This window comes from Macaca mulatta, chromosome 6 (assembly GCF_049350105.2).
Source record: "Macaca mulatta isolate MMU2019108-1 chromosome 6, T2T-MMU8v2.0, whole genome shotgun sequence".
NCBI lineage: Eukaryota > Metazoa > Chordata > Mammalia > Primates > Cercopithecidae > Macaca > Macaca mulatta.
The window spans coordinates 40,185,393-40,212,709 of NC_133411.1; the positions used below are offsets into that span (position 1 = coordinate 40,185,393).

The following is a 27,317-nucleotide window of genomic DNA, read 5'->3' on the forward strand; positions in this document are numbered from 1 at the left end:
TTTGAATTTAAGGCATGACATCTTATTCTCTGGGACAGTGTCTGGATATGGGTTAAGGTCGAAGGTTGTAGGGAATTGAAAGGAATTGCATTTAGTTATCTTAATTTCTGACACTAAAATAGGAGTCAAAGTATTAGGAGCCTTGGTAGCAGGTTTCATCTTGAAGAGGAGATATCCCATCTTCTGAGGCTGAAGCTAAAGAGTCAGAGTTCGATGCAGAGAAAGACTCTTTTGTAGATGTAGGATCAAGTTAAGGGAGAAGAAGCCTGATGGCATCAATATTAAAAAAATATATTTATTTATTTTTTTTGAGGCAGAGTAAATTTGTTTTGAGACAGTGGTACAATCATGGCTTACTGTAGCCTCAACCTCTCAGGCTCCAGTGATCCTCCTACCACAGCCTCCTAAGTAGCTGGAACTACAGGCATGTGCCACCACACGCAGCTAATTACTTGTATTTATTGTAGAGACAGGGTTTTACCATGTTGCCCAGGCTGGTCTGGAACTCCTAGGCTCATGAAATGTGCCTGCCTTGGCCTCCCAAAGTGCTAGGATTACAGATGTGAGGCATTGCATCTGGCTAGCCTCAATTTATTTAATGAAGTAGGAGGCAAGGTTATCCATTGAAGGTATTATTTATTTGCAGCTCATCTCAAGTGACAAAATTCCATACATAAGACTATAACATAAATCATATTTAATATATTAAAAATAATACTTCAAATATATCTTTCACATTAAGATGATTATCTATTATGTAAATCTTTCCTAGGTGTGTGTGTCTGTTTCTTGATGTATAAACCAAAACTCTGAAATATTCTCTTGATCTAACTTCGACTTTTAAAAACTGACATTGTATTGAATTGATTCTCAATCAGAAAAAAAATTGCTGTCAGACTGCAGTGCGAGTCTGCCTCAATGAAAGCAGGAGGAGGGATGGTTGGAAGTGCCTCAGGACACTCTGAAAGTTTAGCAAGCTTATCAGGGAGTCCTCAAACCAAAGCTGGCCAAAAACTTCAGCATAAAAACTATTCTGTCTGTGTATTATATATATTTACTACCAAACTTAATAAACAAAAACCACTTTTGAACCAGGTAATTTTATGTAGTATGAAAAGAAATTCATCACATGGTCATATACTGGCTAATGCTATCTAAAAGTAGACATCAAAATATTTCATAATTGGAGGGAATCTTTGGAGATTAGTGGTTTCTAATCTGGGGGCCTCAGACACCCAAAATCTATATATTGACCAGTGGAAGTTGATGATTTATTATCAAACTTGAAAACACCTAATGGAAACCCCACTTCATCTCTGTGGAGATTTTCAGTTCCTTTGCAGTTATTTGAAATTATTTCAATTCTGTGGGGCCGCTTCAGAAACTCCAATGGGCCTTTGTAATGTTAAAATGTGGAGAATGCTTTAATCATTATTTAATCAATGTGCTTAAAAAATAGACAAAAGCTTTTGAAACATGGGACTGAAGTAGGGGGAGCATTATAAAAGCCTAAGGTAATTGGTAGTGAAGAGTTGGAAAAACTTACTTAGTCTAATCTTGTAATTTACAGATGAGGAAACTGAGAAGATAAATAATTTATTCAATATCACTTGAAGGTTCATTAGTAAAAGGGCCAGCATTAGGATTTGCTCATTTTGTACTCTAGGAGTTGTTAAAAGCACTTAATATCTTCTTTTCTTAGGTGTTAGGATTTTTCATTTTTTAAATCATGCTATTTAGTGTTCTTAACATTTGAAACCCAAATGCTTTATATTTTGTTTTTGGATTGCTTTGGGAATGAGTATGTACTGTTAGAGAATGGCCCAATCCAAACACTAGAGTTTTAATAATTTCTACTCCCTCTGCTGGCCAACTTTCCAGTAAAATGGTTTTTTAAAAAAAGAGAAAAAAATGCAGCAGTAATTGAAACAAAAACAAAAACTTTAAAAAGTGTCTTCATTATAAAGAGGTGCCATGCCATAAAAGCCTAGCTAGTTTCAAGGTCCATTCTTCCATTCCTCATGATTTTAGGGTTATCTTCATTCAGATCTACTCTACTTATAATAGTACTTTAAACACAGCACAGAATTAAACCATTAGCATGTGAATCTGCAAAAAGAGAACTTGTTTTAGACTCTTCTACAGTTTAGACTTCAATGTGCACACTAAATGCATAACATTCGTATCAAATAATTAACATTTATATACAATTAACAAATAGGGACAAATTTTATACAGAACTTCTTCTACGCTATAATTTTTGAAAACATTTAATCCACTAGCAAGAGGTAAGACAGCCCTGCCTTTTTAAAAGACAGGTCACTTGAATAGAGAATATAAGATATAACCATAAGTAGAAGTATAAACAATAATTTTTCTTCTGGTGGAATGTTTTAAAATTTCCTTTCTTGCATTATTATTCTTCCTTAGGTTTTTTTAGACAGGTCATTTCTTCTTGAAGGATTTTCCTTTTTCTTTTCTTTTTACTTTTTGAAGGGGGATTATTTACTGATGGTCTAAAAGAAGCACCTTCAAATTCTTCATAATGGTAGCCAAAGCAGAAATGGGATATTTAATAATTCTTACATCTCACTCATGTAGTCTTCTGACATAACAATTAAGCAGAGATCATTTTCTATGTTCAAACTTTAAAAACTTTGTAACGATAATTGGGATTTCATAACAAATGATAATAAGTGGTTTTGTGCATTGATTTTCTTGGTGCCCAATAACATGCCAATTAAAATCCAGACTTCACACTGACACCTAAGGAACACAGCAGGATGGCCAAAGCTGAGTGTCAGTCATTGTCATAGATGCAACCTGAAAGAAAAAAATACAAATTTAAACATGGTTATTAAAAACATATTCTCTAAGTATTCCAAGTTTGGAAATGTGGGTGATTCATACTCTCTTGGTTAAGGATTAAAAAAAAAATAGAACTGGCTCACTTTATAAAAACTGAGTTAAACGGAAGACCATATATTTAACTTTTATTATTTAGTCTATAATTCCAACAAAATTTCTGGACAGATTTGTTCTCTATTAAAATGAGACTCAAGATTATTTTACGTGGCACTTAAACATTTACTTTTTGGTAGTCACTCTGAACAAGGTTGAAGATATTAAAGATCAAGAATCGTAAGTTTAAAAGACTAAAGGACATCATGGTCAACACCATGTATCATTTCAGTTAGATTAATTTTTTATAGTTTGGAACTATATGATGCTTAGAGAATATTGGTATTACTGGTTACGAAATAAGTACCTATCTATTTGCCAAAAATGTTTATTTGTTTGGATAAAAGAAATTCTTATTATGAGTCACAGTACAATAAAAAATTTATCAAATATTTTTATACTTCTGTTTTCAAAGAAATAAATGAGGTTTTTCCTTAATTTTCCATCTTGTGAGAAATGTGGTATTGTCCCCCCATTATGCCAGGGCATTTACCTCTTCTAACATTTTCAAATGATTCAAATTCTGATCAGATTGGAAGTCTCTAATCCAACAAACTATTTTTAGTATTTATAAAAACAGTAAATTCACTACGACTGTTCGCTGGGGTGGTACTACATAAGACTTACCATCAGCAATATCATCATAGATCTCTCCATCACTGTAAATGTAAAAAAAATAATTTTTATTTTAAAGAAACTATCATCTCAGCATTAGAGCAATATATAGAAGATTAACAGTATGATTTTATATGGCACAATTAAAGCTTTTAAGCATAGTATGCATTTTAAAGTAGAAATAAATTTGATATTCATTATCTCTTCTTTCATTGACTTAATCTAGTCCTCTGTTTCATTTTACATACAGAATAATTAAAACATCCTTCAAGAGCATAGACTACGCCTTACTCATCTTTGTAAGACATGTTTGTTAACAATGTACTAAACATCATGGAACAACACTCCCATTGGGGACCTTAATTCAAAGCAGCAATGGACTTTTATATCTGTTAATACCAGATTCACACTTTCACTTGAATTTCAAATGGTGAATGAAATACAATAATAATTGGCATAGGAAATGGTTGCATCACTCTCACATTTTAATTATAACTCACACATATAATAAAATATATAAATATTAGTTACAGAATAAGTAACCAAGATATTATTATTATGGTAATTCTTATATAATTTTAAAACTATTACTTATGATGATAGGCAGCATCCATAATAGTAATTTTGGCTACTTTTACACATTTTAGGTTTTGCTTGGCCCTAAATCTTTGTGGTATTTTCTATCCGACAAACATACTGAGTCCCTTCTATGTGCCAGGAGACACAAATATGAGTAAGGGACAAGCTTTGCTTTTAAGTACCTTATAATGAAACAGGAGATTATATAAGAAATAAAAATAGAGAGTATTATAAACATGAACATTGCCTTGAAATGTAAGATATACTTCTAAAATTCAGAAATGTAGGGTGGCTTTGTCACTTAGACCAGACTTAGTGTTTGCTGTACAATCTCTGTGCATTATCATGGAAGCAGCACCAGGCCCTTCAAACTGCTGCCAACTATGGCAGATGCTGTGAGTTCCCTATGTCTTCTGTTTGGATCTTTTCTCTGAGATGGAGGGAGGGTTTGGCTAATGGAAATCTCATCCACATGCAGGAAGGATAGATTTTTCTGTCATTTATACAATAAACATTTATTAAGTATTTGCTTCAATAGGTGGTGAACCAACAATTACTTACAGAGTATGCTTTCTAAATTCTCTCAATCAGCCTGTAATAATCACTGATGCAAATGTCCTATTATTTGCCACACATTCTGTCCTTAAAATTTGTATCTTTCATAGAACAAAACCTATTGAAAGTCTCATGCCTCCCACTGTAATTAATGTGCTCAGGAGAACAAAGGTATTATGATTATTTTTCTTTGGCCACTACTGGTTTGCCGACAAAGCTCTTCACACCGATTTGTGTTTTTCTGATTGGTGTCAGGTTGTTGATGGATACACAGTTTGTGACTCCTCATGGATCTTTTCATTGCACTGAATTCTGTAAATCTTTGCATTGGCATGTGACCTAACCTGATAATGGAGTTCATTTCTTACACTGGGTTACTTGGGACAGAATCTTATGTTTCGGAGGACTCCAAAGGCACACTAGTACCAGACTGTGACAGACTGTGACAATGTCTTATTCATAAGAATAGAAGAATCATTGACGACTGTCTTTTTCTCTGGCATGCTTCCAAAAAAGGCAACATAGTACTCTACTATGCCTAGTGTGAGTGAAGCAAAGCCCTTAATTAAGGGCTAAACTATGAACTGTTAACAGGTGATATTAGCACCTACTGTGAAGTCACTAATTGGTCCCAAATTAATTCCATTCAATCAACTGCATTAGCAAGTAAAATATAAAATATTAATGAAAGGTTACTGGCTTTGACCTGTCTTCAGTGTTTGCTGAGAGCCTAATGAATATATAAAACTATGAACTATGAGCTGTACAATTTTAAATGAGAAGGGCTTCTTGCCTATTTAAAAGAGTAGCACTTTATGAAAGCCTTACCTTTATTATGGATACTAGCACGTTAACATTAGTATAGCATACTGTTTTTAAATTTATTTATGATAGTTCAGTAGGTTACATTATTTAAATAAGATTAGAAATATTTTTAAAAGAAAGGCACAAAATTCTTTTCACAAGCATAGTAGTAGAAGGAAATGTGCTTACTTGTCTGCTAGATAACTCCGAAGGACATAACCATCTATGAAGGAAAAAGAAAATACATTTCATTAATAATACAGGTTTGAAAAATCTTTAGTATTTCTTTCAGGAAATCAAAACACAATAGAGTAATCATAGTATACTGAATAATTGTATCTATCTCTGGAAATGACCCATTTTTCTTACTTGTGTCTACTTTTGTGTCCATCCTTTCTTCTCCTTTTCTCCCTAACTTTTCTGTTTCTCTAATATGTCTCTTTTTTGCTCCAATTTCAATCTTTCCTCCTTTCTCCTTTAAATAAAAAAAAAGCAACGTTTTTTCATTAAGCTTCTGTAGGCCATAGAACAGAGTTCTTTCAATTTTTAATCTATTTCTTCAATGTGTTACCCCATGATCCAGTTTTAGGAAGAATTTAGTAAGCATGGATTATAAAAGTAGTTTATTGGTAAGTATTTTAAATGCCACCAGATCTAAGACTTACTTTATAAAATTTTATTATATTGAGCAGACATACAACTGTATTCAACTCCCCTTTCAGATGCCAGCCAGCTATTGACTACTAGGGGGACTATGCATTGTAAATAGTCTCAAACAGGTCTCTTTTACTCCGTATGGAAGAAATTCCTCTACTGTTTTGCTATTGGACAGTATCAACATTTGCATTTCATCACTCATGGAGCAAAAGCATTATTGGAAGAGCACACACTATGAATTCTGTGATGCCTGGTTAAGTAGAAAATAAGCCATATTTTATGCAGGAAAGCTAAGTTTTGTTGTTGTTGTTATATGAGGGGCACCTTATATTTGCCCCTCATTGTGCACATATTTCTCAGGAAAAATATAAACTATTTTTCTTAAGAAAATGCCTGCTGATATCTAATTAATATCACTAATCTTTGGAATTGTTAGTTTTGTGTTAGTGCCTAAAATCTGTTGTATGCTTGAGATTAGTACCATTTATTGCTTCCTCAATACAATCTCTAAATAATTTCTCTCAGTGAGTCAATCTATTGGTCTTGGTCCACTTTAGATCTAATTTTGGTTCTGAATCAAAGCAAGCATGTTACAAATTATAAGGAGAAAGCTCATAAGCAAAAATTAATAATACAAATGATAATCTTACTTAAATGTATTGATGTCATATTGCCATTGATTAAACATGAAAATATTTTTTAAAAGTTAGAATCATAAAACTGAATTTATGCATTAACATTTAAGAAAATGAACTTTCCCTTGAAGTGTTACAGGGTTAAAAAAAAAAAAAACTCCACTAAAATATTTTATCAAGAAGCTTACCACTTTTTAACAAAAACTATAAGTATCATATTTGGAAAATAAAGAATCAAAGTTATCCTTGAATTCTCATAGTAGGAAAGTAATGAAACATGTGCCAAGATAAAAGCACAATAACATATTACTCAGAGTATAAAAAATTAGAAGTAGGAAAAGTAATGAAACACTAGGAACATAGGAAAGTAATGAAACATGTCAAGATAATAAAAGCACAATAACATACTACTCAGAGTATAAAAAAGTTAGAACATGTTGCACCTTCCTTCATATTTCAATTAATGCAAAAGTAGCAAAAAGTATTAATGTAAGAACATCTACAATTAATATCTATAGTCTGTGGGTAGGCTTTTATATCACAGTTCATTTCATATTAACAGACTTTCTTTTTAAATAAGGTATACATAATAATTTAGTGTAATTTTTTTAAAGAGATAAGCTCATGTCCAACAAATTCAATTCTACATGTGTCTCTCAAAAGAGAAAAATCTCTGCAAATAACAAGCTTATAGAACAAATTGTGGAGTTTGTATCAGGGTCCTCATAACTGAAATAACTTTTTAACTATACCTATACTTAGGGTTACACTAAAATTAGAACAGTTTTCTACAGATAGTAATAGCCATTGACTTCTTTTTATCAGTTAAAATTGGGGGTTCTGCTTTCATTTTGGATTTTTTCCTAAAACAAATTGGGAAAAAACACAATAGTAAATGTTCCCATAATATACTCATGTTGATGTTAATAATTTTAAAATAATGATGTGTATGAACTGAAGCTTTCAACACTGAAGTCAATCTCATATGATTTGGTAGGACTTCATACACTCTCTGAGCTAAAATTGGATGATAAATAGAGAAATATATAAGAGTTATAAACTGTTGTTAGAGACTGCAGTTATTCCGGCATCAGATATAAAGTTCAAAACAAAGAGAATGTGATCACCATTTTTAGAAATTAAAGATTTTTATTTGCTTACACTTCTAGGTAATCTATTTTTAAAAACGAATTTATGCTAAAATTTTGCAGGCTTGGATAAAACACTAAATGTAGAGAGCTAAAACAGTCCTTTACATGACCAAAGTTAATCATTCATGATAAACAGCTTAATACCTCAACTTTACAAATTGCTTATAAAAAACATATTCTCTCAGATTCTCAACCTGTATTTCCATTCCCTCCTATATCTGTGTGTTCAAGAGTTCTAAGGAACAGCCTTCGCCTGTGTTGAACACTTTGTTGCTGCTGTGTGTTTGTGTGAAATACATAAACATCAATAATTGGGAATATTATTTAAGAAAAATGTATTAGGGAGATGGAGTGTGAGATGGTACTGTGCTGCAGAAATGATGTGATAATATGGGGCTTGCTAGCTATAAAATCACAATTATATAGCCTTTTTACAGGGTAAATGACTTTTAATACAATACAGGTTTTGCTGTCTGGTACCTTTAAAAATCTCAGCTAAAACTTCATTCTATTAAAAGCATGATTCATGACAGTGTCAAAACAAGTGACTTACCATAAATTTTTAAATAATCTCTCCATTATAGGTCCTAGAAATATATCTATATTTTTTTGCAATAGGAAAATCTGTTTGTTTATGTTACATATCTACATTTATTATAGGGAATGTTAGTGAAAACTATAAACACATGAAATAACAACAACAACAACAATCTCATCATGGTCTGTATCATGTAGAAGGGCAGCTATGTTTAGCACTGTAATATTGTGAGTGTGGGCACACCAGGGATTCTCACATATCATATGAAATTATTATTTGGAAACCTCACATTTATAGAGCAGAACATAATGGCTTGAAACAAATGTTTTGAAATATGTGGTGGGATAGAGCCAGTTAGGAAAATAACACCCACCCCCCATATGTGCCAGTTAATTTCTTCCCCAAACGTTTGCTTGCTACAGGGCAGATGTGTCTCAGGACTAATGACTCACCTTGTAGAAGGATATTGTGAATACAGATTAACCAAGGAAATAGAAGATAATCTTCGGAAAAGTGGAAATTATCTTCATTCTAATATTTTCAAATTTTTACTTAATAAAAATGAAAATATACTATTTCATCATTATTTCATTTGTTGTGGGTAAATCCAGAAATAAAGTTAAATGTACTCAATTTGGCCTCACATAGTTTAAAAACAAGAAAATCATATTGTATAGATTTACCTAGGCAAGTGGAACAATGTCCAATTTCAGTGGAAAATGCTCATAATAAAAGAAAAAACAGTGTGTTGTGTATAATATGAATATAAATTATTATCCTAGTTTTATAAAAATGTTCACTCTTCCCCTCTTCTCTGTTTCTATTGTTATTTCTGGAACTTCATATCTGGACAACATTTTAACTTTCTAAATTTTAAAAATTTTCTTTCAGTGAGCCTGTGTTGTTTTAAAATTGAAAACAAATTATGTAAGTTAAAAGAAAATGATCAATTGGATTTGGGAAGATTGAAAGCACCTTTAAAATCCCTTGGTCTTTGATGCCTAAAGAAAATGGAGAGCATTTTGGCCACAAATAACTCAGACAAAAAGTATCTCATTCTATATTTTTTGTAGAAAGTTTTTTTCAGTCACAGGAGGTGGGAAAACTCACAGCTTATGAGACATAGAGTTGTGGAATATGTATAAATATTAGCAAGAAACTAAACATTTGGCAATGTGCCAGAAATTTATATTGAAGATTTCAATGCCTACACAGTAGGAGCTTCTACAAGTTAATGGGTGAGGCTTGATCGAATGTGATAATGCCTGTAAAAGTGGCTTATGCCCCGCTCCGTAATTGTAAGGGATTGTTGTTCTTGCTTTAGCCTTTAATTGTTATTGTTACAAACTTTAGGTTGAAATAGGCTATGCTTTTCTTTCTCTGATGGATTAAAGAAGAATGGAAGGTAAGGATAACATTAGTTTCACCTTGGTGCTCGATTACAAATGCAAAGACATCTGTAATCAGAAGATGCAGAAATAAGGAACCAAAAGATTTAGAGGCTCTGCAATGGCATATAACAATCTAACTACATCACTAAAGCCAGAGGAGAGAACTTCTGTCTTCTAACCAGTTAAAGTATTCAGCGGACTTGTTTCTGTGAGTGTCTGTATGTCAGACTTTCATCTGGCTATCCAACTGCAGTTTCCAAATTGTTTCATTCAATCCAGCAAGTCTCACGCAAGGTGCAAGGCATTGTGTAATGTGTTGACAATACAATGTTGAGAACATTTCATTGAAGTGACTCTGAAGCTCAGAGTCTAATAAGAGTGATAGATTGATAAAACAATAATGACAATGACAGCAGCAAAAGAAGTATCATGGTTGAGTTGGGGAGAGATTAACTGTGATGGTGTGGCTGGGAGTAGGGACTGGGGGGTGCTTCTAATTTTAGATGACAACTGAGTTGTTTTTAATAGAGAATCATGGGCATTTCAAGTTGAATTCCTAGCATAGTAGGATGAAACACATAATTTTTTTTTTTTTTGAGACAGAGTCTCGCTCTGTCAACCAGACAGGAGTGCAGAGGCGCAGTCTCGGCTAACTGCAACCTCTGCCTCCTGGGTTCAAGCGATTCTCCTGCCTCAGCTTCTCTAGTAGCTGGATTATAGGTGTGCGCCAACATGCCTAGCTAATTTTGTATTTTTGGTAGAGATGGTGTTTCGTCATGTTGGCCAGGCTGGTCTCAAACTCCTGGTCTAAAGTGATCTGCCCACCTCTGCCTCCCAAAGTCCTGGGATTATAGGCATGAGCTACTGCGGCTGGCCAAAACACGAGATTTGTTCAGGGAATGACAAGTGAATAGTTTGTATTTCTGGAGTGTCAGTTGTAGATGGAAAACAGCAGTGGGTGAGGGTAAGCCTAGATGATAAAGAGTTTTATGTGCTAGCCTAAATACTGTATTTTTTAAAATAATATTTGGATAACATTGTGGGGAAATGGGTTCTGAGTGTAAGGGCAAAGATAGATGTATCACTAGAAAGGCTATTGCAATCATCTAGGAAAGGGAGGGTTAAACAATCTTATAGAGGTGTGTGAAGAATTAATTAGCTATTTTTAAAAACTAAGAATGTCAAGGACCCGGTCCATGGAAGGAGTAAGCAGGTTTGTAAAAATTAAGAAAGGCAGGAGGTGAGGAAAAATGAAACTGAAATAATGTAGATAAGGTGATTAAACCATAGAATAATACTTAACCTGAAAGTCAGTAACATGCTCCTAGTGCCTCTCCCTTACACCCGCATCCTTACCATGTGCGTAACTGCATATCCAACTGACAGTACTTGCATTGAACAATTTTTTCACTGATGGCTTTTCTCTGGCTTCTGGCTACCTTCCCAGGAATAGGCTTCAGCTCCTGAAGGACAGGAGTTGGTGTATAAATATCCCAATTTATTTCCCACTGGAAGGGATAACACTAACACTTGGGGGTCTCCAGTAGGATCAAGCTCCAATAATCCAAGTGGTAACTTTTTGATAATAAGACTTTATTGGCTGCCTTCGCTCCCCTATCTCATTTCTCCACTTGCCACTGGCATTTTTGCAGAATCACTTTATGGGGAAGCCAAACACAGTGCAATCAAACTAGAACTCAGGACTAAGAAACTCAATCAAAACCGCTCAACTACATGAAAACTGAACAACCTGCTCCTGAATGACTACTGGGTATATAACGAAATGAAGGCAGAAATAAAGATGTTCTTTGAAACCAATGAGAACAAAGATACAACATACCAGAATCTCTGGGACACATTTAAAGCAGTGTGTAGAGGGAAATTTATAGCACTAAATGCCCACAAGAGAAAGCAGGAAAGATCTAAAATTGACACTCTAACATCACAATTAAAAGAACTAGAGAAGCAAGAGCAAACACATTCAAAAGCTAGCAGAAGGCAAGAAATAACTAAGATCAGAGCAGAACTGAAGGAGATAGAGACACAAAAAATCCTCCAAGAAATCAATGAATCCAGGAGCTGGCTCTTTGAAAAGATCAACAAAATTGATAGACCACTAGTAAGACTAATAAAGAAGAAAAGAGAGAAGAATCAAATAGAAGCAATAAAAAATGATAAAGGGGATATCACCACCGACCCCACAGAAATACAAACTACCATCAGAGAATACTATAAACACCTCTACGCAAATAAACTAGAACACCTAGAAGAAATGGATAATTTCCTGGACACTTACACTCTCCCAAGACTAAACCAGGAAGAAGTTGAATCCCTGAATAGACCAATAGCAGGCTCTGAAATTGAGGCAATAATTAAGAACCTACCAACCAAAAAAAGTCTAGGACCAGACGGATTCACAGCCGAATTCTACCAGAGGTACAAGGAGGAGTTGGTACCATTCCTTCTGAAACTATTCCCATCAATAGAAAAAGAGGAAATCCTCCCTAACTCATTTTATGAGGCCAACATCATCCTGATACCAAAGCCTGACAGAGATACAACAAAAAAAGACAAGTTTAGACCAATATCCCTGATGAACATCGATGCAAAAATCCTTAGTAAAATATTGGCAAATCAAATCCAGCAGCACATCAGAAAGCTTATCCACCATGATCAAGTGGCCTTCAACCCTGGGATGCAAGGCTGGTTCAACATACGCAAATCAATAAACGTAATCCAACATATAAACAGAACCAAAGACAAAAACCACATGATTATCTCAATAGAGCAGAAAAGGCCTTTGACAAAATGCAACAGCCCTTCATGATAAAAACTCTCAATAAATTCGGTATTGATGGAATGTATCTCAAAATAATAAGAGTTATTTATATTATATACCATCTCACACTAGTTAGAATGGCAATCATTAAAAAATCAGGAAACAACAGGTGCTGGAGAGGATGTGGAGAAATAGGAACGTTTTTACTCTATTGGTGGGACTGTAAACTGGTTCAACCATTGTGGAAAACTGTGGCAATTCCTCAAGGATCTAGAACTAGAAATACCATTTGACCCAGCTATCCCATTACTAGGGATATATCCAAAAGATTATAAGTCATGCTGCTATAAAGACACATGCACACATATGTTTATTGCGGCACTATTCACAATAGCAATGACTTGGAATCAACCCAAATGTCCATCAGTGACAGACTGGATTAAGAAAATGTGGCACATATACACCATGGAATACTATGCAGCCATAAAAAGGATGAGTTTGTGTCCTTTGTAGGGGCATGGATGCAGCTGGAAACCATCATTCTTAGCAAACTATCACAAGAACAGAAAACCAAATGCCGCATGTTCTCACTCGTAGGTGGGAATTGAACAATGAGATCACTTGGACACAGGAAGGGGAATATCACACATCAGGTCCTATTGTGGGGTGGGGGGAGGGATAGCATTAGGAGATATACCTAATGTAAATGACGAGTTAATGGGTGCAGCACACCAACATGGCACATGTATACGTATGTAACAAACCTTCACGTTGTGCACATGTAACCTAGAACTTAAAGTATAATAAATAAAATAAAATAAAATAAATCTACAATTATTAAGTAACATAACAATTTAAAAAAAGAGAAAAAATCCAGCCCATAGAAAGTCTTTACACAAAAAGCAACAGGCATATAAGTGCTACCATATAATCATGTGGTTTCCATCCCGTCTGAGATGTACCCCAAAGCCATCTAAGAATTTAGGTAGTTAACAATGAACTTGGAAACTGTAAAGTGCATTGATACTGCAGCAGAAAGAAAAAAGATATTTAAATGAAACTCTTGACTGTAATCTATCAGAAGTTTATGAAACCTTTTCACCTCTAATTCTTAGAAGACGACACATTCTAAGAGAACAGGAGACCTCCAGTATTTGTAATAGTACTTAGAATTATTGATGTTCAAGTAGAAAATGATATTAGATTATGCAGTTATTCTGAATGGCTACTTATTCTTAAAGTCTGCTGGTTCCTAGGAAGATAAGAGTCTCTTCTCTGAATTTCTCTTACTGGTGCCATATCTATTCCTGTCCATCGATATCCATACATGTTTGTTGATGAGATCATCACATCCTTGTTACTTAGAATATGTGAAGATCCATGCTGATCCAAGGACCAGTAGCATCAATTACCTGGGAGCCTGAAAACCCATAGAATGTCATGCCATTTTTATAAATGTAAGGTGGGAAAAAATAAGCAAAAAAAAAAAAAAAAAAGAAGAATGTCAGACATCACTTCTACATTTTCAACAAGATCCCCATTGATGTGTATGTACTTCAAAGTTGGAGGAGCATTGCTTTAGATAAGACTTGCTGCTAAGCATGGGAGACTTAGGTCACTATGGCAAGATTTTCTTCTACCATACCAAGGGCAAGATATGCACAAGCTTCAGCTTGTGCCCCGGAGAGAGGTCTATGTGACAAATACCAGGACAATTCTCTGTTGTGAAAAATGGGAAATTTTTGGAAAGTAGAGGACAGAAAACATATCATTTAGACTTATCACCTTATTGAGACTTTTTTTTTTGGTATTTAATTTTTTTTTTTAGTTCAGTTTCTCTTATTTGCATGATTTTATAACATGGCTATAAATCCTACCCCAAGTTAAACAGCTTTCTTACTTTTTCTACCATATGTCATGAGAGATTCATCATATTACTATCATAATTTTCATTTAGAACATTCAATTGGGTATATTCATCATAACATTTAATAATTTAAAAATCTGAATTTTTAAATATTTTTTGATGCAATTTGATGCTTATAGTTCTTTTTACACTTATGGCTATTCCTTAAGGTAGATCCTTGCAAATCCTAGTCTGAATGGGGGTTTTCTTTGTCCCCTGGGGATCTTTCTACACATTATCTTCAGTGAACTTCCAATCTTAATATTACACTGCCACGGCCCTTTATCTTTTGTACCCACATTCCGTATTTTCCTTTGAAAAGCCAACCACACCTCCTCCGTGATAAGTTTTACATCCATTTCCTCCATCCTTGAGTCACTGTGTTTTATTCTTGAAACTCCATTTCAATTCCTGTCCCTGAGTCACCTTCCTCCCATTAAAATTAAACTCAGAGTCCATGTTTTCCATGCAGATTGACTAAGCTGATATGGGGCAGCTGTGGTGGCTATTCAGTTTCAAATATAAGACAATGTAATTTTGAATTACTCTTCTCTGGATTTTAAATAAGCTTTTTTTTGAAATTTGATAAACATATTTTCATCTGTCAGCTTTCTTTATTTTCTATTTTTTTGTTGTTGTTGTTTGTTTCTTGAGTCAGGGTATCGCTCTGTCACCCCAGCTGGAGTGTAGCAGTGCGATCATGGCTCACTGCAGCTTGGAACTCCTCAGCTCAAGTGCTTTTTTCTGCCTTAGCCTCCCAAGTAGCTGGGACTACAGGCACACACCACTATATCTGGCTAATTTTTCTTTGATTTTTAGTAAAGACTAGGTCTTGCTATGTTGCTCAGGCTGGTCTCAAACTCCTGAGTTCAAGCAATCATCCTGTCTCAGCCTCCCAAAGTGCTGGGATTACAGGCATGAGCCACCGCACCTGGCTCCCATCTGTCAACTTTAATAGCTGATAAAGTCAAAGGAGACGGGAACTTTTTTGGATTTATTTGGAATAGTATGTTGCACTAAGTGTGTTCAAATAAGAAATGAAAACAAGTGAATTTGCAAGATAAGAAAACTGGAAATTCTAGGTGTGAAATATCCAGAATTCTACACAATTCTGTATAATTTGAAATTCTACATAATTTTAAAACCAGGCCAGAGCAAGAGACACTGTCTACTTTAGCACAGTGGTTCTGACTTTAGTGTATACATGAACGAGCTAGGGAAAAAGTTATCATCACGTTTTTACCTGATTTCTAGAACTCATATTTCAGCAAGTCAAGGGTGGGTCCAGGAAACTGCGATTTTAATACACACACAAGGGCTTTCTGATGCTGATGGTCTGTAGGACTGTGTTTTGAGAAGCAGTAATTTGGCATTATTTTTGACACAGAGTATATAGATAGTATGTGGTAAATAAAAAGAGAATAAAATACATTGATTTCAGCGCAGCATAATGACCAACTTCTGAACGATTGCCACAATTTACAAAGGATAGAGCAAAAAGATAGATAAGAGTTAGTAAACACAGAGTCGTCACTAAAACATGTCTGGTTGTTAAATTCTGGGGTGACATATATGTATATATTGTAGTATAAGCAGTGACTTACATTTCCCTTCTTCATTTCTGCAGAGAACTTTTGTATCATCTGTGTTTTGTATAACTTCTAGAGATTCACCAGGTTTTACCTGTAGATCTCTGGTTCCCCACTTTTTAGAAGTTACAGAAGTTGTAACATTAGTTGAATATAGGACTCTAATTTCACCATCATACTAAAAAAAAAGAGAACAATATTTAAATTATTGGTTTATGTGCATTATTGAAACAACTTATTTATTGATGGATTCATTAAAAAGGTATTTGCTAAAGAGATAGTGTTTTAGAAATATAATGTAGGAATATTAAAGAAAATTTTGAGGGACAAACATCATTCATAACCTCATCAACCTAATATAACAATTATTTTAAACCTTCTTATTAAGGTTCAAAGGACAGCTAAATTTAGATGATTATCACAGTATGAATACTGTGCATATTATAGCTTGCTTAATCTTTTATAGAAATAAATTTAAATCTAAAATAAATTTTGTTCAAAATAAAAGGGTTATAATAGCTAACTGTAATATTGATAATTACACTTTAAAGTGTGCATTTTGGTACTTAAAAATCATTGGATTTTTCAGTAGAGCTTTATACTTTGTATAATATTTAGATATGACATACTTTAAATTTTTTCCTGAAGTCTTTTTCTTCTTTTTCCTGCTTTTTTAGCTTCTTAAGGTCCTTTTCTTCTGTCTTAGCTTTTCCAATATTAGCTCCTTGACTAGGATGGCAGAACACACATAAAACAACACTTTGTTTAGAAAATATTAAAAGAATAGTCCATAACAGAGACAATCCATAACATTATATTTTTAACTTTTTGTTTCAGTTAATTCTTTTTGTTAGAAATCACAGTAACTGTGGTCGTAATAAATGATGACATTTCATAATGTAGAAGGGTTTCCTCAAGCGAATATAGACTGTAAGAGTTAAAATGGGAGTGAGAGATTAGATTCCTTCTTATACTGAACCACATAAAATCACTGAGTCATGGTTTAAACATGGTTGCATGTCAGTGGTTTCATATGACTTAATCTATTCTTAAACCTCCCTAAATTATCAACCCTTTCAAGATAATTATGTAGCTTGGCAAATGTCATAAGAAGGGATTTTTAAAAAAGAAGACTTCAAAAAAGAATCAATTTTTATGGTTTATAACATTTATATGTTATGTTGTTCAAATCTACTTAAAATGCAGCCAGAGTTTTGGTTAATAAAAAAAATATTGTGTAACAGTTAAGATTTTTGATATTATAAGAAGGAGCTTTTAAAAAAAATGGCTATTATTGATCTTTATCTTCATCACTTTATCAATTGTCCATGTGTGTGTTTGTGTGTGTGTGTGTGTGTGTGTGTGTGTGCGTGTGAAAGACAGAGAGAGAGACAGAGGTGGGAGAGGGAGAAAGTAAGAAAGATAAGCACATCCTAAGTGTTTAGATGAGTTAACAGACTTATTTTTTTTAACTGCTAGGATCCAGGTATAGAAATCCACTATATTTTGTAGATACCAATTACCCTAATATAAGTGAATATACCTAAAACAGTGATTTTCTAGCCTGTCCACACAGAGGATCACCTGGGAAGCTTTTAAAGGATACTACTGCTCTTGCCCAATTCCTGGACATTCTAATTTAAATTAATTTTAAAATTTAATTTAGTCTGAGTGAGGTCCAGGTAGTGATGGACACATTTTAAGAGCTTCCCGCATGATATTAATTTGTAACCAAGGTTGAGAACCATTCACTAGGGTTAAATTATGAATGGTAGGGAAGGACTGTAGATATCTTTAGTGAGCATTTTCAAAATTAGAATATAAGAATTTTTATTTAGATGATCTAAGATAAAGTTTTGTTTGTAACCAATTTATTTTAAGTTTAATTCTCAATTTTGGAATCTTAGCTTTTAGTTCACTCATTGTGGAAAGAATTGGCACAATATCTAGCTCAGGCTCTGCGAATGCCCGCAGTACTGCCTGCCTGTGGTAGTCTGGGCATTTGTGGAAATACTGTCCCAGATGAACTCTCTGGGGCAATCAGAATATACATGAAACTTAGAAATGCCCTACAAGGTATCTTTTAAAAAATTTATTGAAATTCATTTAAAAATAGAATACGACATTGGAGAACACAAACTTGCTTTAAACTCTGAAAATAAGCAAAATGGGGAAGAAAATTGTCCATATCCCATAAAGCTTAGTCAGCTGGGGTTTATTTTGTTTGAAGAATACAGCCAGTGTGTGACTCTGGGTTCCTAGAGTGATTTTATGGAATGTGATGGCATTTCTACAGTAATATAAAGCAAAAACAAAACAAAACAAAACAAAAACAAAAACAAAAAAAAGCATTAACAACTCTAAAGGATTGAAACACCACTGGTGAGAAATAGTAAAACTTGAACGTATTACTGAAGATTCCATTTTTGTTTCTCGGAGAATTAAAAAAAGGGCAACGATTCTCTTTTCATGTTTCTTATTTGTGTTGCCTGTGGAACTTGATCTTCATATATGAATGATGGCATATTTTCCCTTCAGAGTCTTTGATCTTGATACTCTCTCTAGTTCCATAAAATTAGTTTAACAATTTTGGCAAAAATTAATACTTAGCGTTTACCAATGCATTTTTACCAGTACAACTCAGAAGACACCACTTACTGCATTCCATTTATGTTACTTTCATCCTTTATTCAAATACAAGATCTTTTGAGTCATCTTTCTTTTTTCCTGAAAAAGCTAGATAGGTGTTCTTGCTTTTATACCCAGTATGTATCAAATCATTTCATGTATTTATTGGATTATGAGAAAGCATCCTACCATGTTATTTTCTATTTCAAAAAAAAAAAAAATCCAAAAGACACTCCTTTTGTATTACTTGATATTAACTGATTTTATACAATTTTAGCCTAAAATTAATTTTTTAACATTTGAATGTAACCTACCTAAAAGTCCTTTTACAAATAAATCTTTCTTTTTTCTTTTTTTCATAAAGGAAACTATCTTGTAGAAGACAGAGGTGGCTTGAACAAGATGGGTGAGAGCTGAGATGTAAGCTAAGAAGTATATTCAAGAAAAAAAGGTTTGGGGGAAACAGTACAAATAAAGAAAGGAGAAGAATCAGTGGAGACTAGTTGTGACCAAGATCTTAAACATGTTTCCCCAGTGAATGAATGAATAAATAAACCAGACATCAGTGAGTCACAGGCCCAAGGTTAATCAGGAAACAAGGAGCAGAACCAGGGGGATGGAAGAGAATGAGGGGAGAAAGGGATGGAGGTTGGGACAAAGGATTGGGGGTACCTACTCTCAAACCTCGCAGGGAGGTAGAGCTGAGATCGGAAGGAAACACAGCGTTAGAGAGGAGGTCAGAGCCAACAGGATCACACACAGTAGACACACAATCCCACTGGCTTTTTATTTCAGTTGAATTTTCTTGAGTATTCTCGTTTTCATTACTTCATTGTAATGAAAGCATTTTAATTACCTCATCTCTGCTGATGAAATAGGGAAATCAGAGGTATCCACATCATCGTAAACTTCATCTCCCATGTCTAACAAAAGACAAAATATCAAAGGTTGAAGCACTGTTAGTTTAGATTTTGATATGAGCATTCAATGACGTTTTTAATATAAAGATTGCTTCAAGGACAATAAAAGTTTTCCTAGTGTCTCGGTACATTTCTCCTGGAAGCATTGTCTGCTTCTGAAAGGGGAGAGGTTATTACTTGCCATGGGTTAAATTATCCTCAAAAAACCAGTGACCATAATGATAATCATTGTTATCTGGAAGAAAACTCATGGAACAGTGGCTATGACTATCTGAAGATCTACAAGTGCAATGAATGTCAGAAGTGGCAAATCATGTTGTTTGCTGATAAACAAATCAACATTACTGGCCATTGGCAGGATGAAGTGGAGATAGAAATTGAGATTCTTATGGGATTTAGGGTGCTGTGATAATATATATCATCCTATTTAAATGTCTCCCTCCTGCCTTCCTTCCTCCTTTCCTTCGCCTCACTAATCTGTTTCCCATTACCTTTTGCCTTACAGTGATATTAGGAGTGGCACCACCTTTAAATGGAAAGATTATTTCTTTTAACTAAATACTTCTGTTACAGGTACTGAGAAACAGTATTGGCAGAAAAGTTGTCGTGACCTTAACTGGTTCAATGGCTTTTCCAATCATTAGAGCTTTTTCTCCCTTCTAGACTTCTTTATTTATTTATTTATTTATTTATTTATTTATTTATTTATTATTATTATACTTTAAGTTCTAGGGTACATGTGCATAACGTGCAGGTTTGTTACATATGTATACTTGTGCCATGTTGGTGTGCTGCACCCATCAACTCGTCAGCACCCATCAACTCGTCATTTACATCAGGTGTAACTCCCAGTGCAATCCCTCCCCCCTCCCCCCTCCCCATGATAGGCCCCGGTGTGTGATGTTCCCCTTCCCAAGTCCAAGTGATCTCATTGTTCAGTTCCCACCTATGAGTGAGAACATGCGGTGTTTGGTTTTCTGTTCTTGTGATAGTTTGCTAAGAATGATGGTTTCGGCCGGGCGCGGTGGCTCAAGCCTGTAATCCCAGCACTTTGGGAGGCCGAGACGGGTGGATCACGAGGTCAGGAGATCAAGACCATCCTGGCTAACACGGTGAAACCCCGTCTCTACTAAAAAAAAATACAAAAAACTAGCCGGGCGAGGTGGCGGGCGCCTATAGTCCCAGCTACACAGGAGGCTGAGGCAGGAGAATGGCGTAAACCCGGGAGGCGGAGCTTGCAGTGAGCTGAGATCCGGCCACTGCACTCCAGCCCGGGCGACAGAGCGAGACTCCGTCTCAAAAAAAAAAAAAAAAAAAAAAAAAAAAAGAATGATGGTTTCCAGCTGCATCCATGTCTCTACAAAGGACACAAACTCATCCTTTTTTATGGCTGCATAGTATTCCATGGTGTATATGTGCCACATTTTCTTAATCCAATCTGTCACTGATGGACATTTGGGTTGATTCCAAGTCTTTGCTATTGTGAATAGTGCCGCAATAAACATACGTGTGCATGTGTCTTTATAGCAGCATAATTTATAATCCTTTGGGTATATACCCAGTAATGGGATGGCTGGGTCATATGGTACATCTAGTTCTAGATCCTTGAGGAATCGCCATACTGTTTTCCATAATGGTTGAACTAGTTTACAATCCCACCAACAGTGTAAAAGTGTTCCTATTTCTCCACATCCTCTCCAGCACCTGTTGTTTCCTGACTTTTTAATGATCGCCATTCTAACTGGTGTGAGATGGTATCTCATTGTGGTTTTGATTTGCATTTCTCTGATGGCCAGTGATGATGAGCATTTTTTCATGTGTCTGTTGGCTGTATGAATGTCTTCTTTTGAGAAATGTCTGTTCATATCCTTTGCCCACTTTTTGATGGGGTTGTTTGTTTTTTTCTTATAAATTTGTTTGAGTTCTTTGTAGGTTCTGGATATTAGCCCTTTGTCAGATGAGTAGATTGCAAAAATTTTCTCCCATTCTGTAGGTTGCCTGTTCACTCTGATGGTACTTTGTTTTGCTGTGCAGAAGCTCTTTAGTTTAATGAGATCCCATTTGTCAATTTTGGCTTTTGCTGCCATTGCTTTTGGTGTTTTAGACATGAAGTCTTTGTCCATGCCTATGTCCTGAATGGTACTACCTAGGTTTTCCTCTAGGATTTTTATGGTATTAGGTCTAACATTTAAGTCTCTAATCCATCTTGAATTAATTTTCGTATAAGGAGTAAGGAAAGGATCCAGTTTCAGCTTTCTACTTATGGCTAGCCAATTTTCCCAGCACCATTTATTAAATAGGGAATCCTTTCCCCATTTCTTGTTTCTCTCAGGTTTGTCAAAGATCAGATGGCTGTAGATGTGTGGTATTATTTCTGAGGACTCTGTTCTGTTCCATTGGTCTATATCTCTGTTTTGGTACCAGTACCATGGTCAGCGTGGGCGGATCACAAGGTTAGGAGATTGAGACCATCCTGGCTAACACGGTGAAACCCCGTCTCTACTAAAATTACAAAAAATTAGCCGGGCATGGTGACGGGCGCCTGTAGTCCCAGCTACTCAGGAGGCTGAGGCAGGAGAATGGCGTGAACCCGGGAGGCAGAGCTTGCTGTGAGCCCAGACTGCGCCACTGCACTCCAGCCTGGGCGAGAGTGCGAGACTCCGTGTCAAAAATAAAACAAAACAAAATATAATAAAATAAATAAAAAATTAAGGAAGAATGCTTACTCTCTGCAACTATTAATTGCTCTACAGCCAATGAAGCTGAAGAGATTGAGTTGAAGAAATTGCAAGTATTTTAAGGAGTCATTACCATAAAAAGTTTAAATGCTCTCTGGTAGTGGCAAGGAATTGATTTCCTTTATAAATTCCCCCCCTCCATATCCTCCACCCTCGTGTGTACTCAGGTTAATTAATTTCACACGATGAAACTTGGTTAGCTGTATGAAACATAAATACTTTGAAAAATATCATCTAGAAGGGTCAAAAGCTACTACTCCGTGCACATGCACTTAAAACATATTTAAGAACAACAAGCAATTCTAACAAAATCTTATTTTTTACAGAATTGATTACTTTTGTTCCATTTTACACCTACTTTTTGAAGAGTTAATTTTTTGAATACTTTAAAAAATTATAGATTGGAATACAAGCTTATTATCAGGCACTGATCAGTTTGAGTTTATCCCTTACATATTTTCACATAACTGAAAAGAAAGCTCTAATGTCAGATAAAGGGTCTACAGACGAATAGATTACCTGTGTGTTGGTTTTTCTTTTAATATACTTATAAGTTAAAATAAATAAACTTTTTGAAAGTCCCTGAATATTCTTAAGACAACATTTTATTTTGTTCAAAGTAAATTTTAAAAACATCTAAAGATCTGTCTCAGCAGGGAAAAAACAGTAACTGATTGAAATTGTATAAAGAAGCTGTTATATTTAACATTTTCCAAATACAATATAAACTATCCATTTAAATATTCAAAGAAATTAGATTTAGAAGAGCATTACTGGCATGTAATCTGGCATGTTTTTAGATATCCTTATGCCGAAGTCTCATGTATCAAGCTTGGACTGAATTGGGGCTGGGGGACACAGGGAAAATGGGTGCTCATCCCTTCCCACTTATCCCTAACCCAATAGTGGCTCCTGGAAGAACAGTTTAAAAACTATCAATCTTTTTTATTTTTCTCATCTTGCTATTTTATCATTGAGCACCTGTGGCCACCCATGGTAAAGTTACTTGCTCAAGGTTACATAATTTATTATTTTCAGAGTCAGGACTTTAATGCAGTTACTGTGACTATATGCAATGCTTTCGCACTACCACACTGCAAGAAATGAACATATAGAACATACTATTAGTTTTTGTTACTTACCCAATTGTTTAGGAGGAGCAGGGAAACTACAAAGAAAGTGACAACACAATTATAATCAGACTAACATGAACACAGAAATTGATTCAGTTATGTAGGAGAGTATAAAGAGGCAACAGCCTGGAGGCATATTAGGTTACTTCATCTGTTGACCATTATTTCTTTCTCATCCTCCATTTCTCCGCTAAGTTCGTTTCTGTTTATCAATTTGGAACTTAGCAAGACAATTTTTGAACCCCAAATGTTTGCCAAAACTTGCAGAGTCAAGATACTCAATTGGTTTATTTTGCCCACAGCCATTGGATCAAAATTTCCAGATTTGTTATATGAGGTTTGGGTATAATATCACACCAGAGTAAATGAAAAGGATTCAGTATTTTGGAGGCATTGTGACATACATATCTCTGCCTCCAAACTGCTTATTTAAAGAGTAGAAATACAGACTCAAAATTAACAGAGGTCATAGGAATATGACCATGTTTCCCAATATGTGCATATATATTCCCAAAAAGGAAAATGGTGAATAAGAGGAATATTTACTTAAACCGGGGAGTGACAGCTTATTAATTAAAGTGATCTGAAATCAGGATTAGGTGGCATTTAGTTGCAACATAAGAAGACCCATGCTTCTATTTTCTGAAATATGACTTCTAAATACACACCACACACACACACACCCCCCACAGAAAGAATGGTGCACAAGACAGAAATGACTGGTTAGAATAGAGTGTGAGGGATCATTAATTCAAATGATCCCAAATCAGATTTGGATAGTATGTAATTGAAGCAGAAAAAAAAACCCTCTCATTTTTCAGTAAGGGTTATATTTGAGTAATGCTGCTCAAGAGAAGAGAAGGTTTCTTGTGTTTTCCTAGAATTTCAAGTGTACTGTGTATTGACTTGTTGCTTTGGGGTTTTACAACCCAATTGGGAATGCTATATGGAATTAACATCTTATAAAGACTTAAGCTAAATGTGGTGAATTCATGAGGTAAATATAAAACAGAAAGATTTTCTTGTACCAGGGAATATGATTAAGATTTTTCAAATTCATATATGTGGAATGTATACTAAAGGGTTATTTTTGGAATGGAATGATAAAAGTTATGCCTTAGATTTTACTTGGACAAACTTAAGATATTTAGAATACTTTTAGTACAGGGAAAATTATTAATATATCATTATAGCGTAACAGAGTTAAAAGTCTTTAATTATTGTATTTAGAAAAAAATTCAAAATTATGTTCTTTATTTCAAACTATTAAAAAAGAGTGTATATTTTGAAGAGTATTCAATATAAAATACTCTGTAGTAAAATGTGGCATTGGAATTGTGAGTTTTCAGATGTAATGCTGTATTTTAAAAGGTCCTACTAAATGGGTGTGTTAGTGTTTGTGTATGACTGTGTGCATGAGCGTGAGAGGGTATGTGTGCACTTATGTGTACATGTGTGTTTTTGCACATTTTTGTGAAGAAAGTAAAATATATCTTTGAACTGCAGGATGATTTCTGAGTACTTGGCCTTCTTTTATGTAACGCATGACCATAAAGGTGACACCATAAACCGGGCTAAGGTGATTAATAGAAAATTGCATTAAGGTGATTTAAGTCTATCAGAATTTGGTTATTGCTTATAGAATATTAGTAGCATTTGATTAAATACATATTAGTGTAGTTATTGTACACTGGATTTGGTTGATTGACTCTTACGATGAACCTTCATTATTGTCTGACTCAGAGACTTTAGGTTTCTCTCGTATACTTTTCTTTTTGTCATCTTTTCCCTTTAACATCTTCAAAATCCCCCAGGACCACGTATTACTCTTCTCTTGAACCTGTAGTGTGGAGCTTTGGAGCATGAAGGCATTGATCAGAATGTAATAATCAGTGGCAAGTGAAGACATGGTGTGGACATTCAGATTCCTTATAATTATACCACATTAATAATTCAGGCAGTAAACAACTCATTTTATTGGACAAAATAGTGTTATTAAGTTTATAGATCGTGGTGATTGAATACCGCTCCTATGAACTGGATCTTTTTTTTCTATTAAATGAGAATTCTCCCACTTTTTAAAATGTGAAGCAAGTCCCTAAGGATTAAGTTTTAAACAACTGGGTGCAGTGGCTCACACCTGTGATCCTGGCACTTTGGGAAGCCAAGGTGGGAGGACTGCTTAAGCCCAGGAGTTTGAAACAAGCTTGGGCAACATAGTGAGACCTCATCTCTACTAAAAATAAAACACATTAGCTGGGTGCAGTGGTGCACACCTGTGGTCCCAGCTGCTCAGAGGCTGAGGTGGGAGGATTGCTTGAACCTGGGAGTTTGAGGCTACAGTGAGCTATGATCCTACCACTGCACTCTAGCCTGGGCAACAGAGTGAGACCTGGTCTCAAAAAAAAAAAAAGCTTGAGCATCAATTTTGCTTTATTTATGATGAAAATGAAGTAATTAAGAAATCTTAGACTGGGCATGTTGGCTTACGTCTATAATCCCAGCACTTTGGGAGGCTAGGGCAGGCAGATCACCCAAGATCAGAAGTTCGAGACCAGCCTGACCAATATGGAGAAAACCCATCTCTACTAAAAATACAAAATAAGCCAGGTGTGATGGCGCATGCCTGTAAACCCAACTACTTGGGAGGCTGAGGCAGGAGAATCGTTTGAACCTGGGAGGTGGAGGTTGCGGTGAGCCGAGATCGTGCCATTGCATTCTAGCCTGGGCAACCAGAGCAAAACTCAAGTCTCAAAAAAAAAAAAAAAAAGAAAAGAAAAAAGAAAGAAACCTTAAACTTTTAAATATGCCATTTAAAATGGAAAAAGCAAATTTATTTTCTTACTGACCTAAAGTATTTTTATTTTTATAAATTGTTATAATTATTATAAATGAGCAGATATTTATTGTTAAGCTAAAAGATTAAGTATTCAATTCTGGTTCTGCCATAGGTAGCATAGGTCTCAATTTATTTGGGTTTCCTATATTATAATCATGTTATTACACAAGGGATAGCCATGCAACTGATAAACTCTTCAGGGACTGTTGTAAAAGTAAATTATTGATCAATAAAGACTTTATTAGAAAAGGCTTAAAAATATCCTCAACACCTGTAATTTATCTCTTTTTTTTTTTCATTTCACTTGTTTTGCTATAGTTATTGAGGTTCTTCCAAACAATCAAACATTTTGTTTGAAGTGTGGTGCAATTACACTTCCCGGTTTACAACTGTTGTTAATTAAACATTCAAATCATTTGGGGTAATGTAAGAAAGGACACTATTTTCTGCTTTTTATTTTAACTGGAAATCAAAACTAAATTTCAATGTATATATAATAATTTGCAAAAAGCAGTTCACTGATTATTCTTACCCATCATCAGCATCTTCCTCTTCAATCCCATCATAAATGTCATCATCTGGTGGTGGAGGGAATATCCCTTCATTTGGATTGGAGGAAAACCTTCTGTTAATTTTATAATTTGGTTATGTAATGATCACTCAGGTTTTCATTATAAATCTTCCTTATTTAACTGCAGAGAACATTTCACTTTCATATAAGCCATTTAAATAAAAAAACACTATTTTCCTACTATCCCATAATTACTTACTTTGTTGATCATTTTATAAAGAATTCTTAGGGGTGAAATTACAATAACAAAATGAGGGCTAAGAGGCACTGTGGACTTCAGTTGAAAGGAATGAGGGTACAAAAACATTGGAAAAAGTAAACTTAAATA

General features: G+C 34.8%; 1 protein-coding gene across 9 annotated transcripts in view; it reads right to left on the reverse strand.

The window, feature by feature from the left end:
- Positions 1-619: 619 nt before the first annotated feature.
- The window catches only part of FYB1 (FYN binding protein 1), a 165,474-nt gene continuing 138,776 nt past the window's right edge, over positions 620-27,317 (reverse strand). For 3 of the 9 annotated variants that reach the window (XM_001084072.5, XM_015139942.3, XM_078004681.1), the window contains exons 11-19: positions 26,951-27,017; positions 25,295-25,432; positions 23,589-23,614; positions 19,645-19,711; positions 16,790-16,889; positions 16,176-16,338; positions 5,704-5,737; positions 3,589-3,620; positions 620-2,823 (exon numbers count right to left, since the gene is read on the reverse strand). In XM_001084072.5, the coding sequence (XP_001084072.3) occupies positions 2,801-2,823; positions 3,589-3,620; positions 5,704-5,737; positions 16,176-16,338; positions 16,790-16,889; positions 19,645-19,711; positions 23,589-23,614; positions 25,295-25,432; positions 26,951-27,017 (650 nt within the window). In that variant the 3' untranslated portion in view covers positions 620-2,800. Of the gene's footprint in view, positions 2,824-3,588; positions 3,621-5,703; positions 5,738-16,175; positions 16,339-16,789; positions 16,890-19,644; positions 19,712-23,588; positions 23,615-25,294; positions 25,433-26,950; positions 27,044-27,317 lie in introns of all 9 variants that reach the window. The other 6 variants (XM_015139943.3, XM_001084428.5, XM_078004682.1 and 3 more) reach the window with 3 other exon arrangements.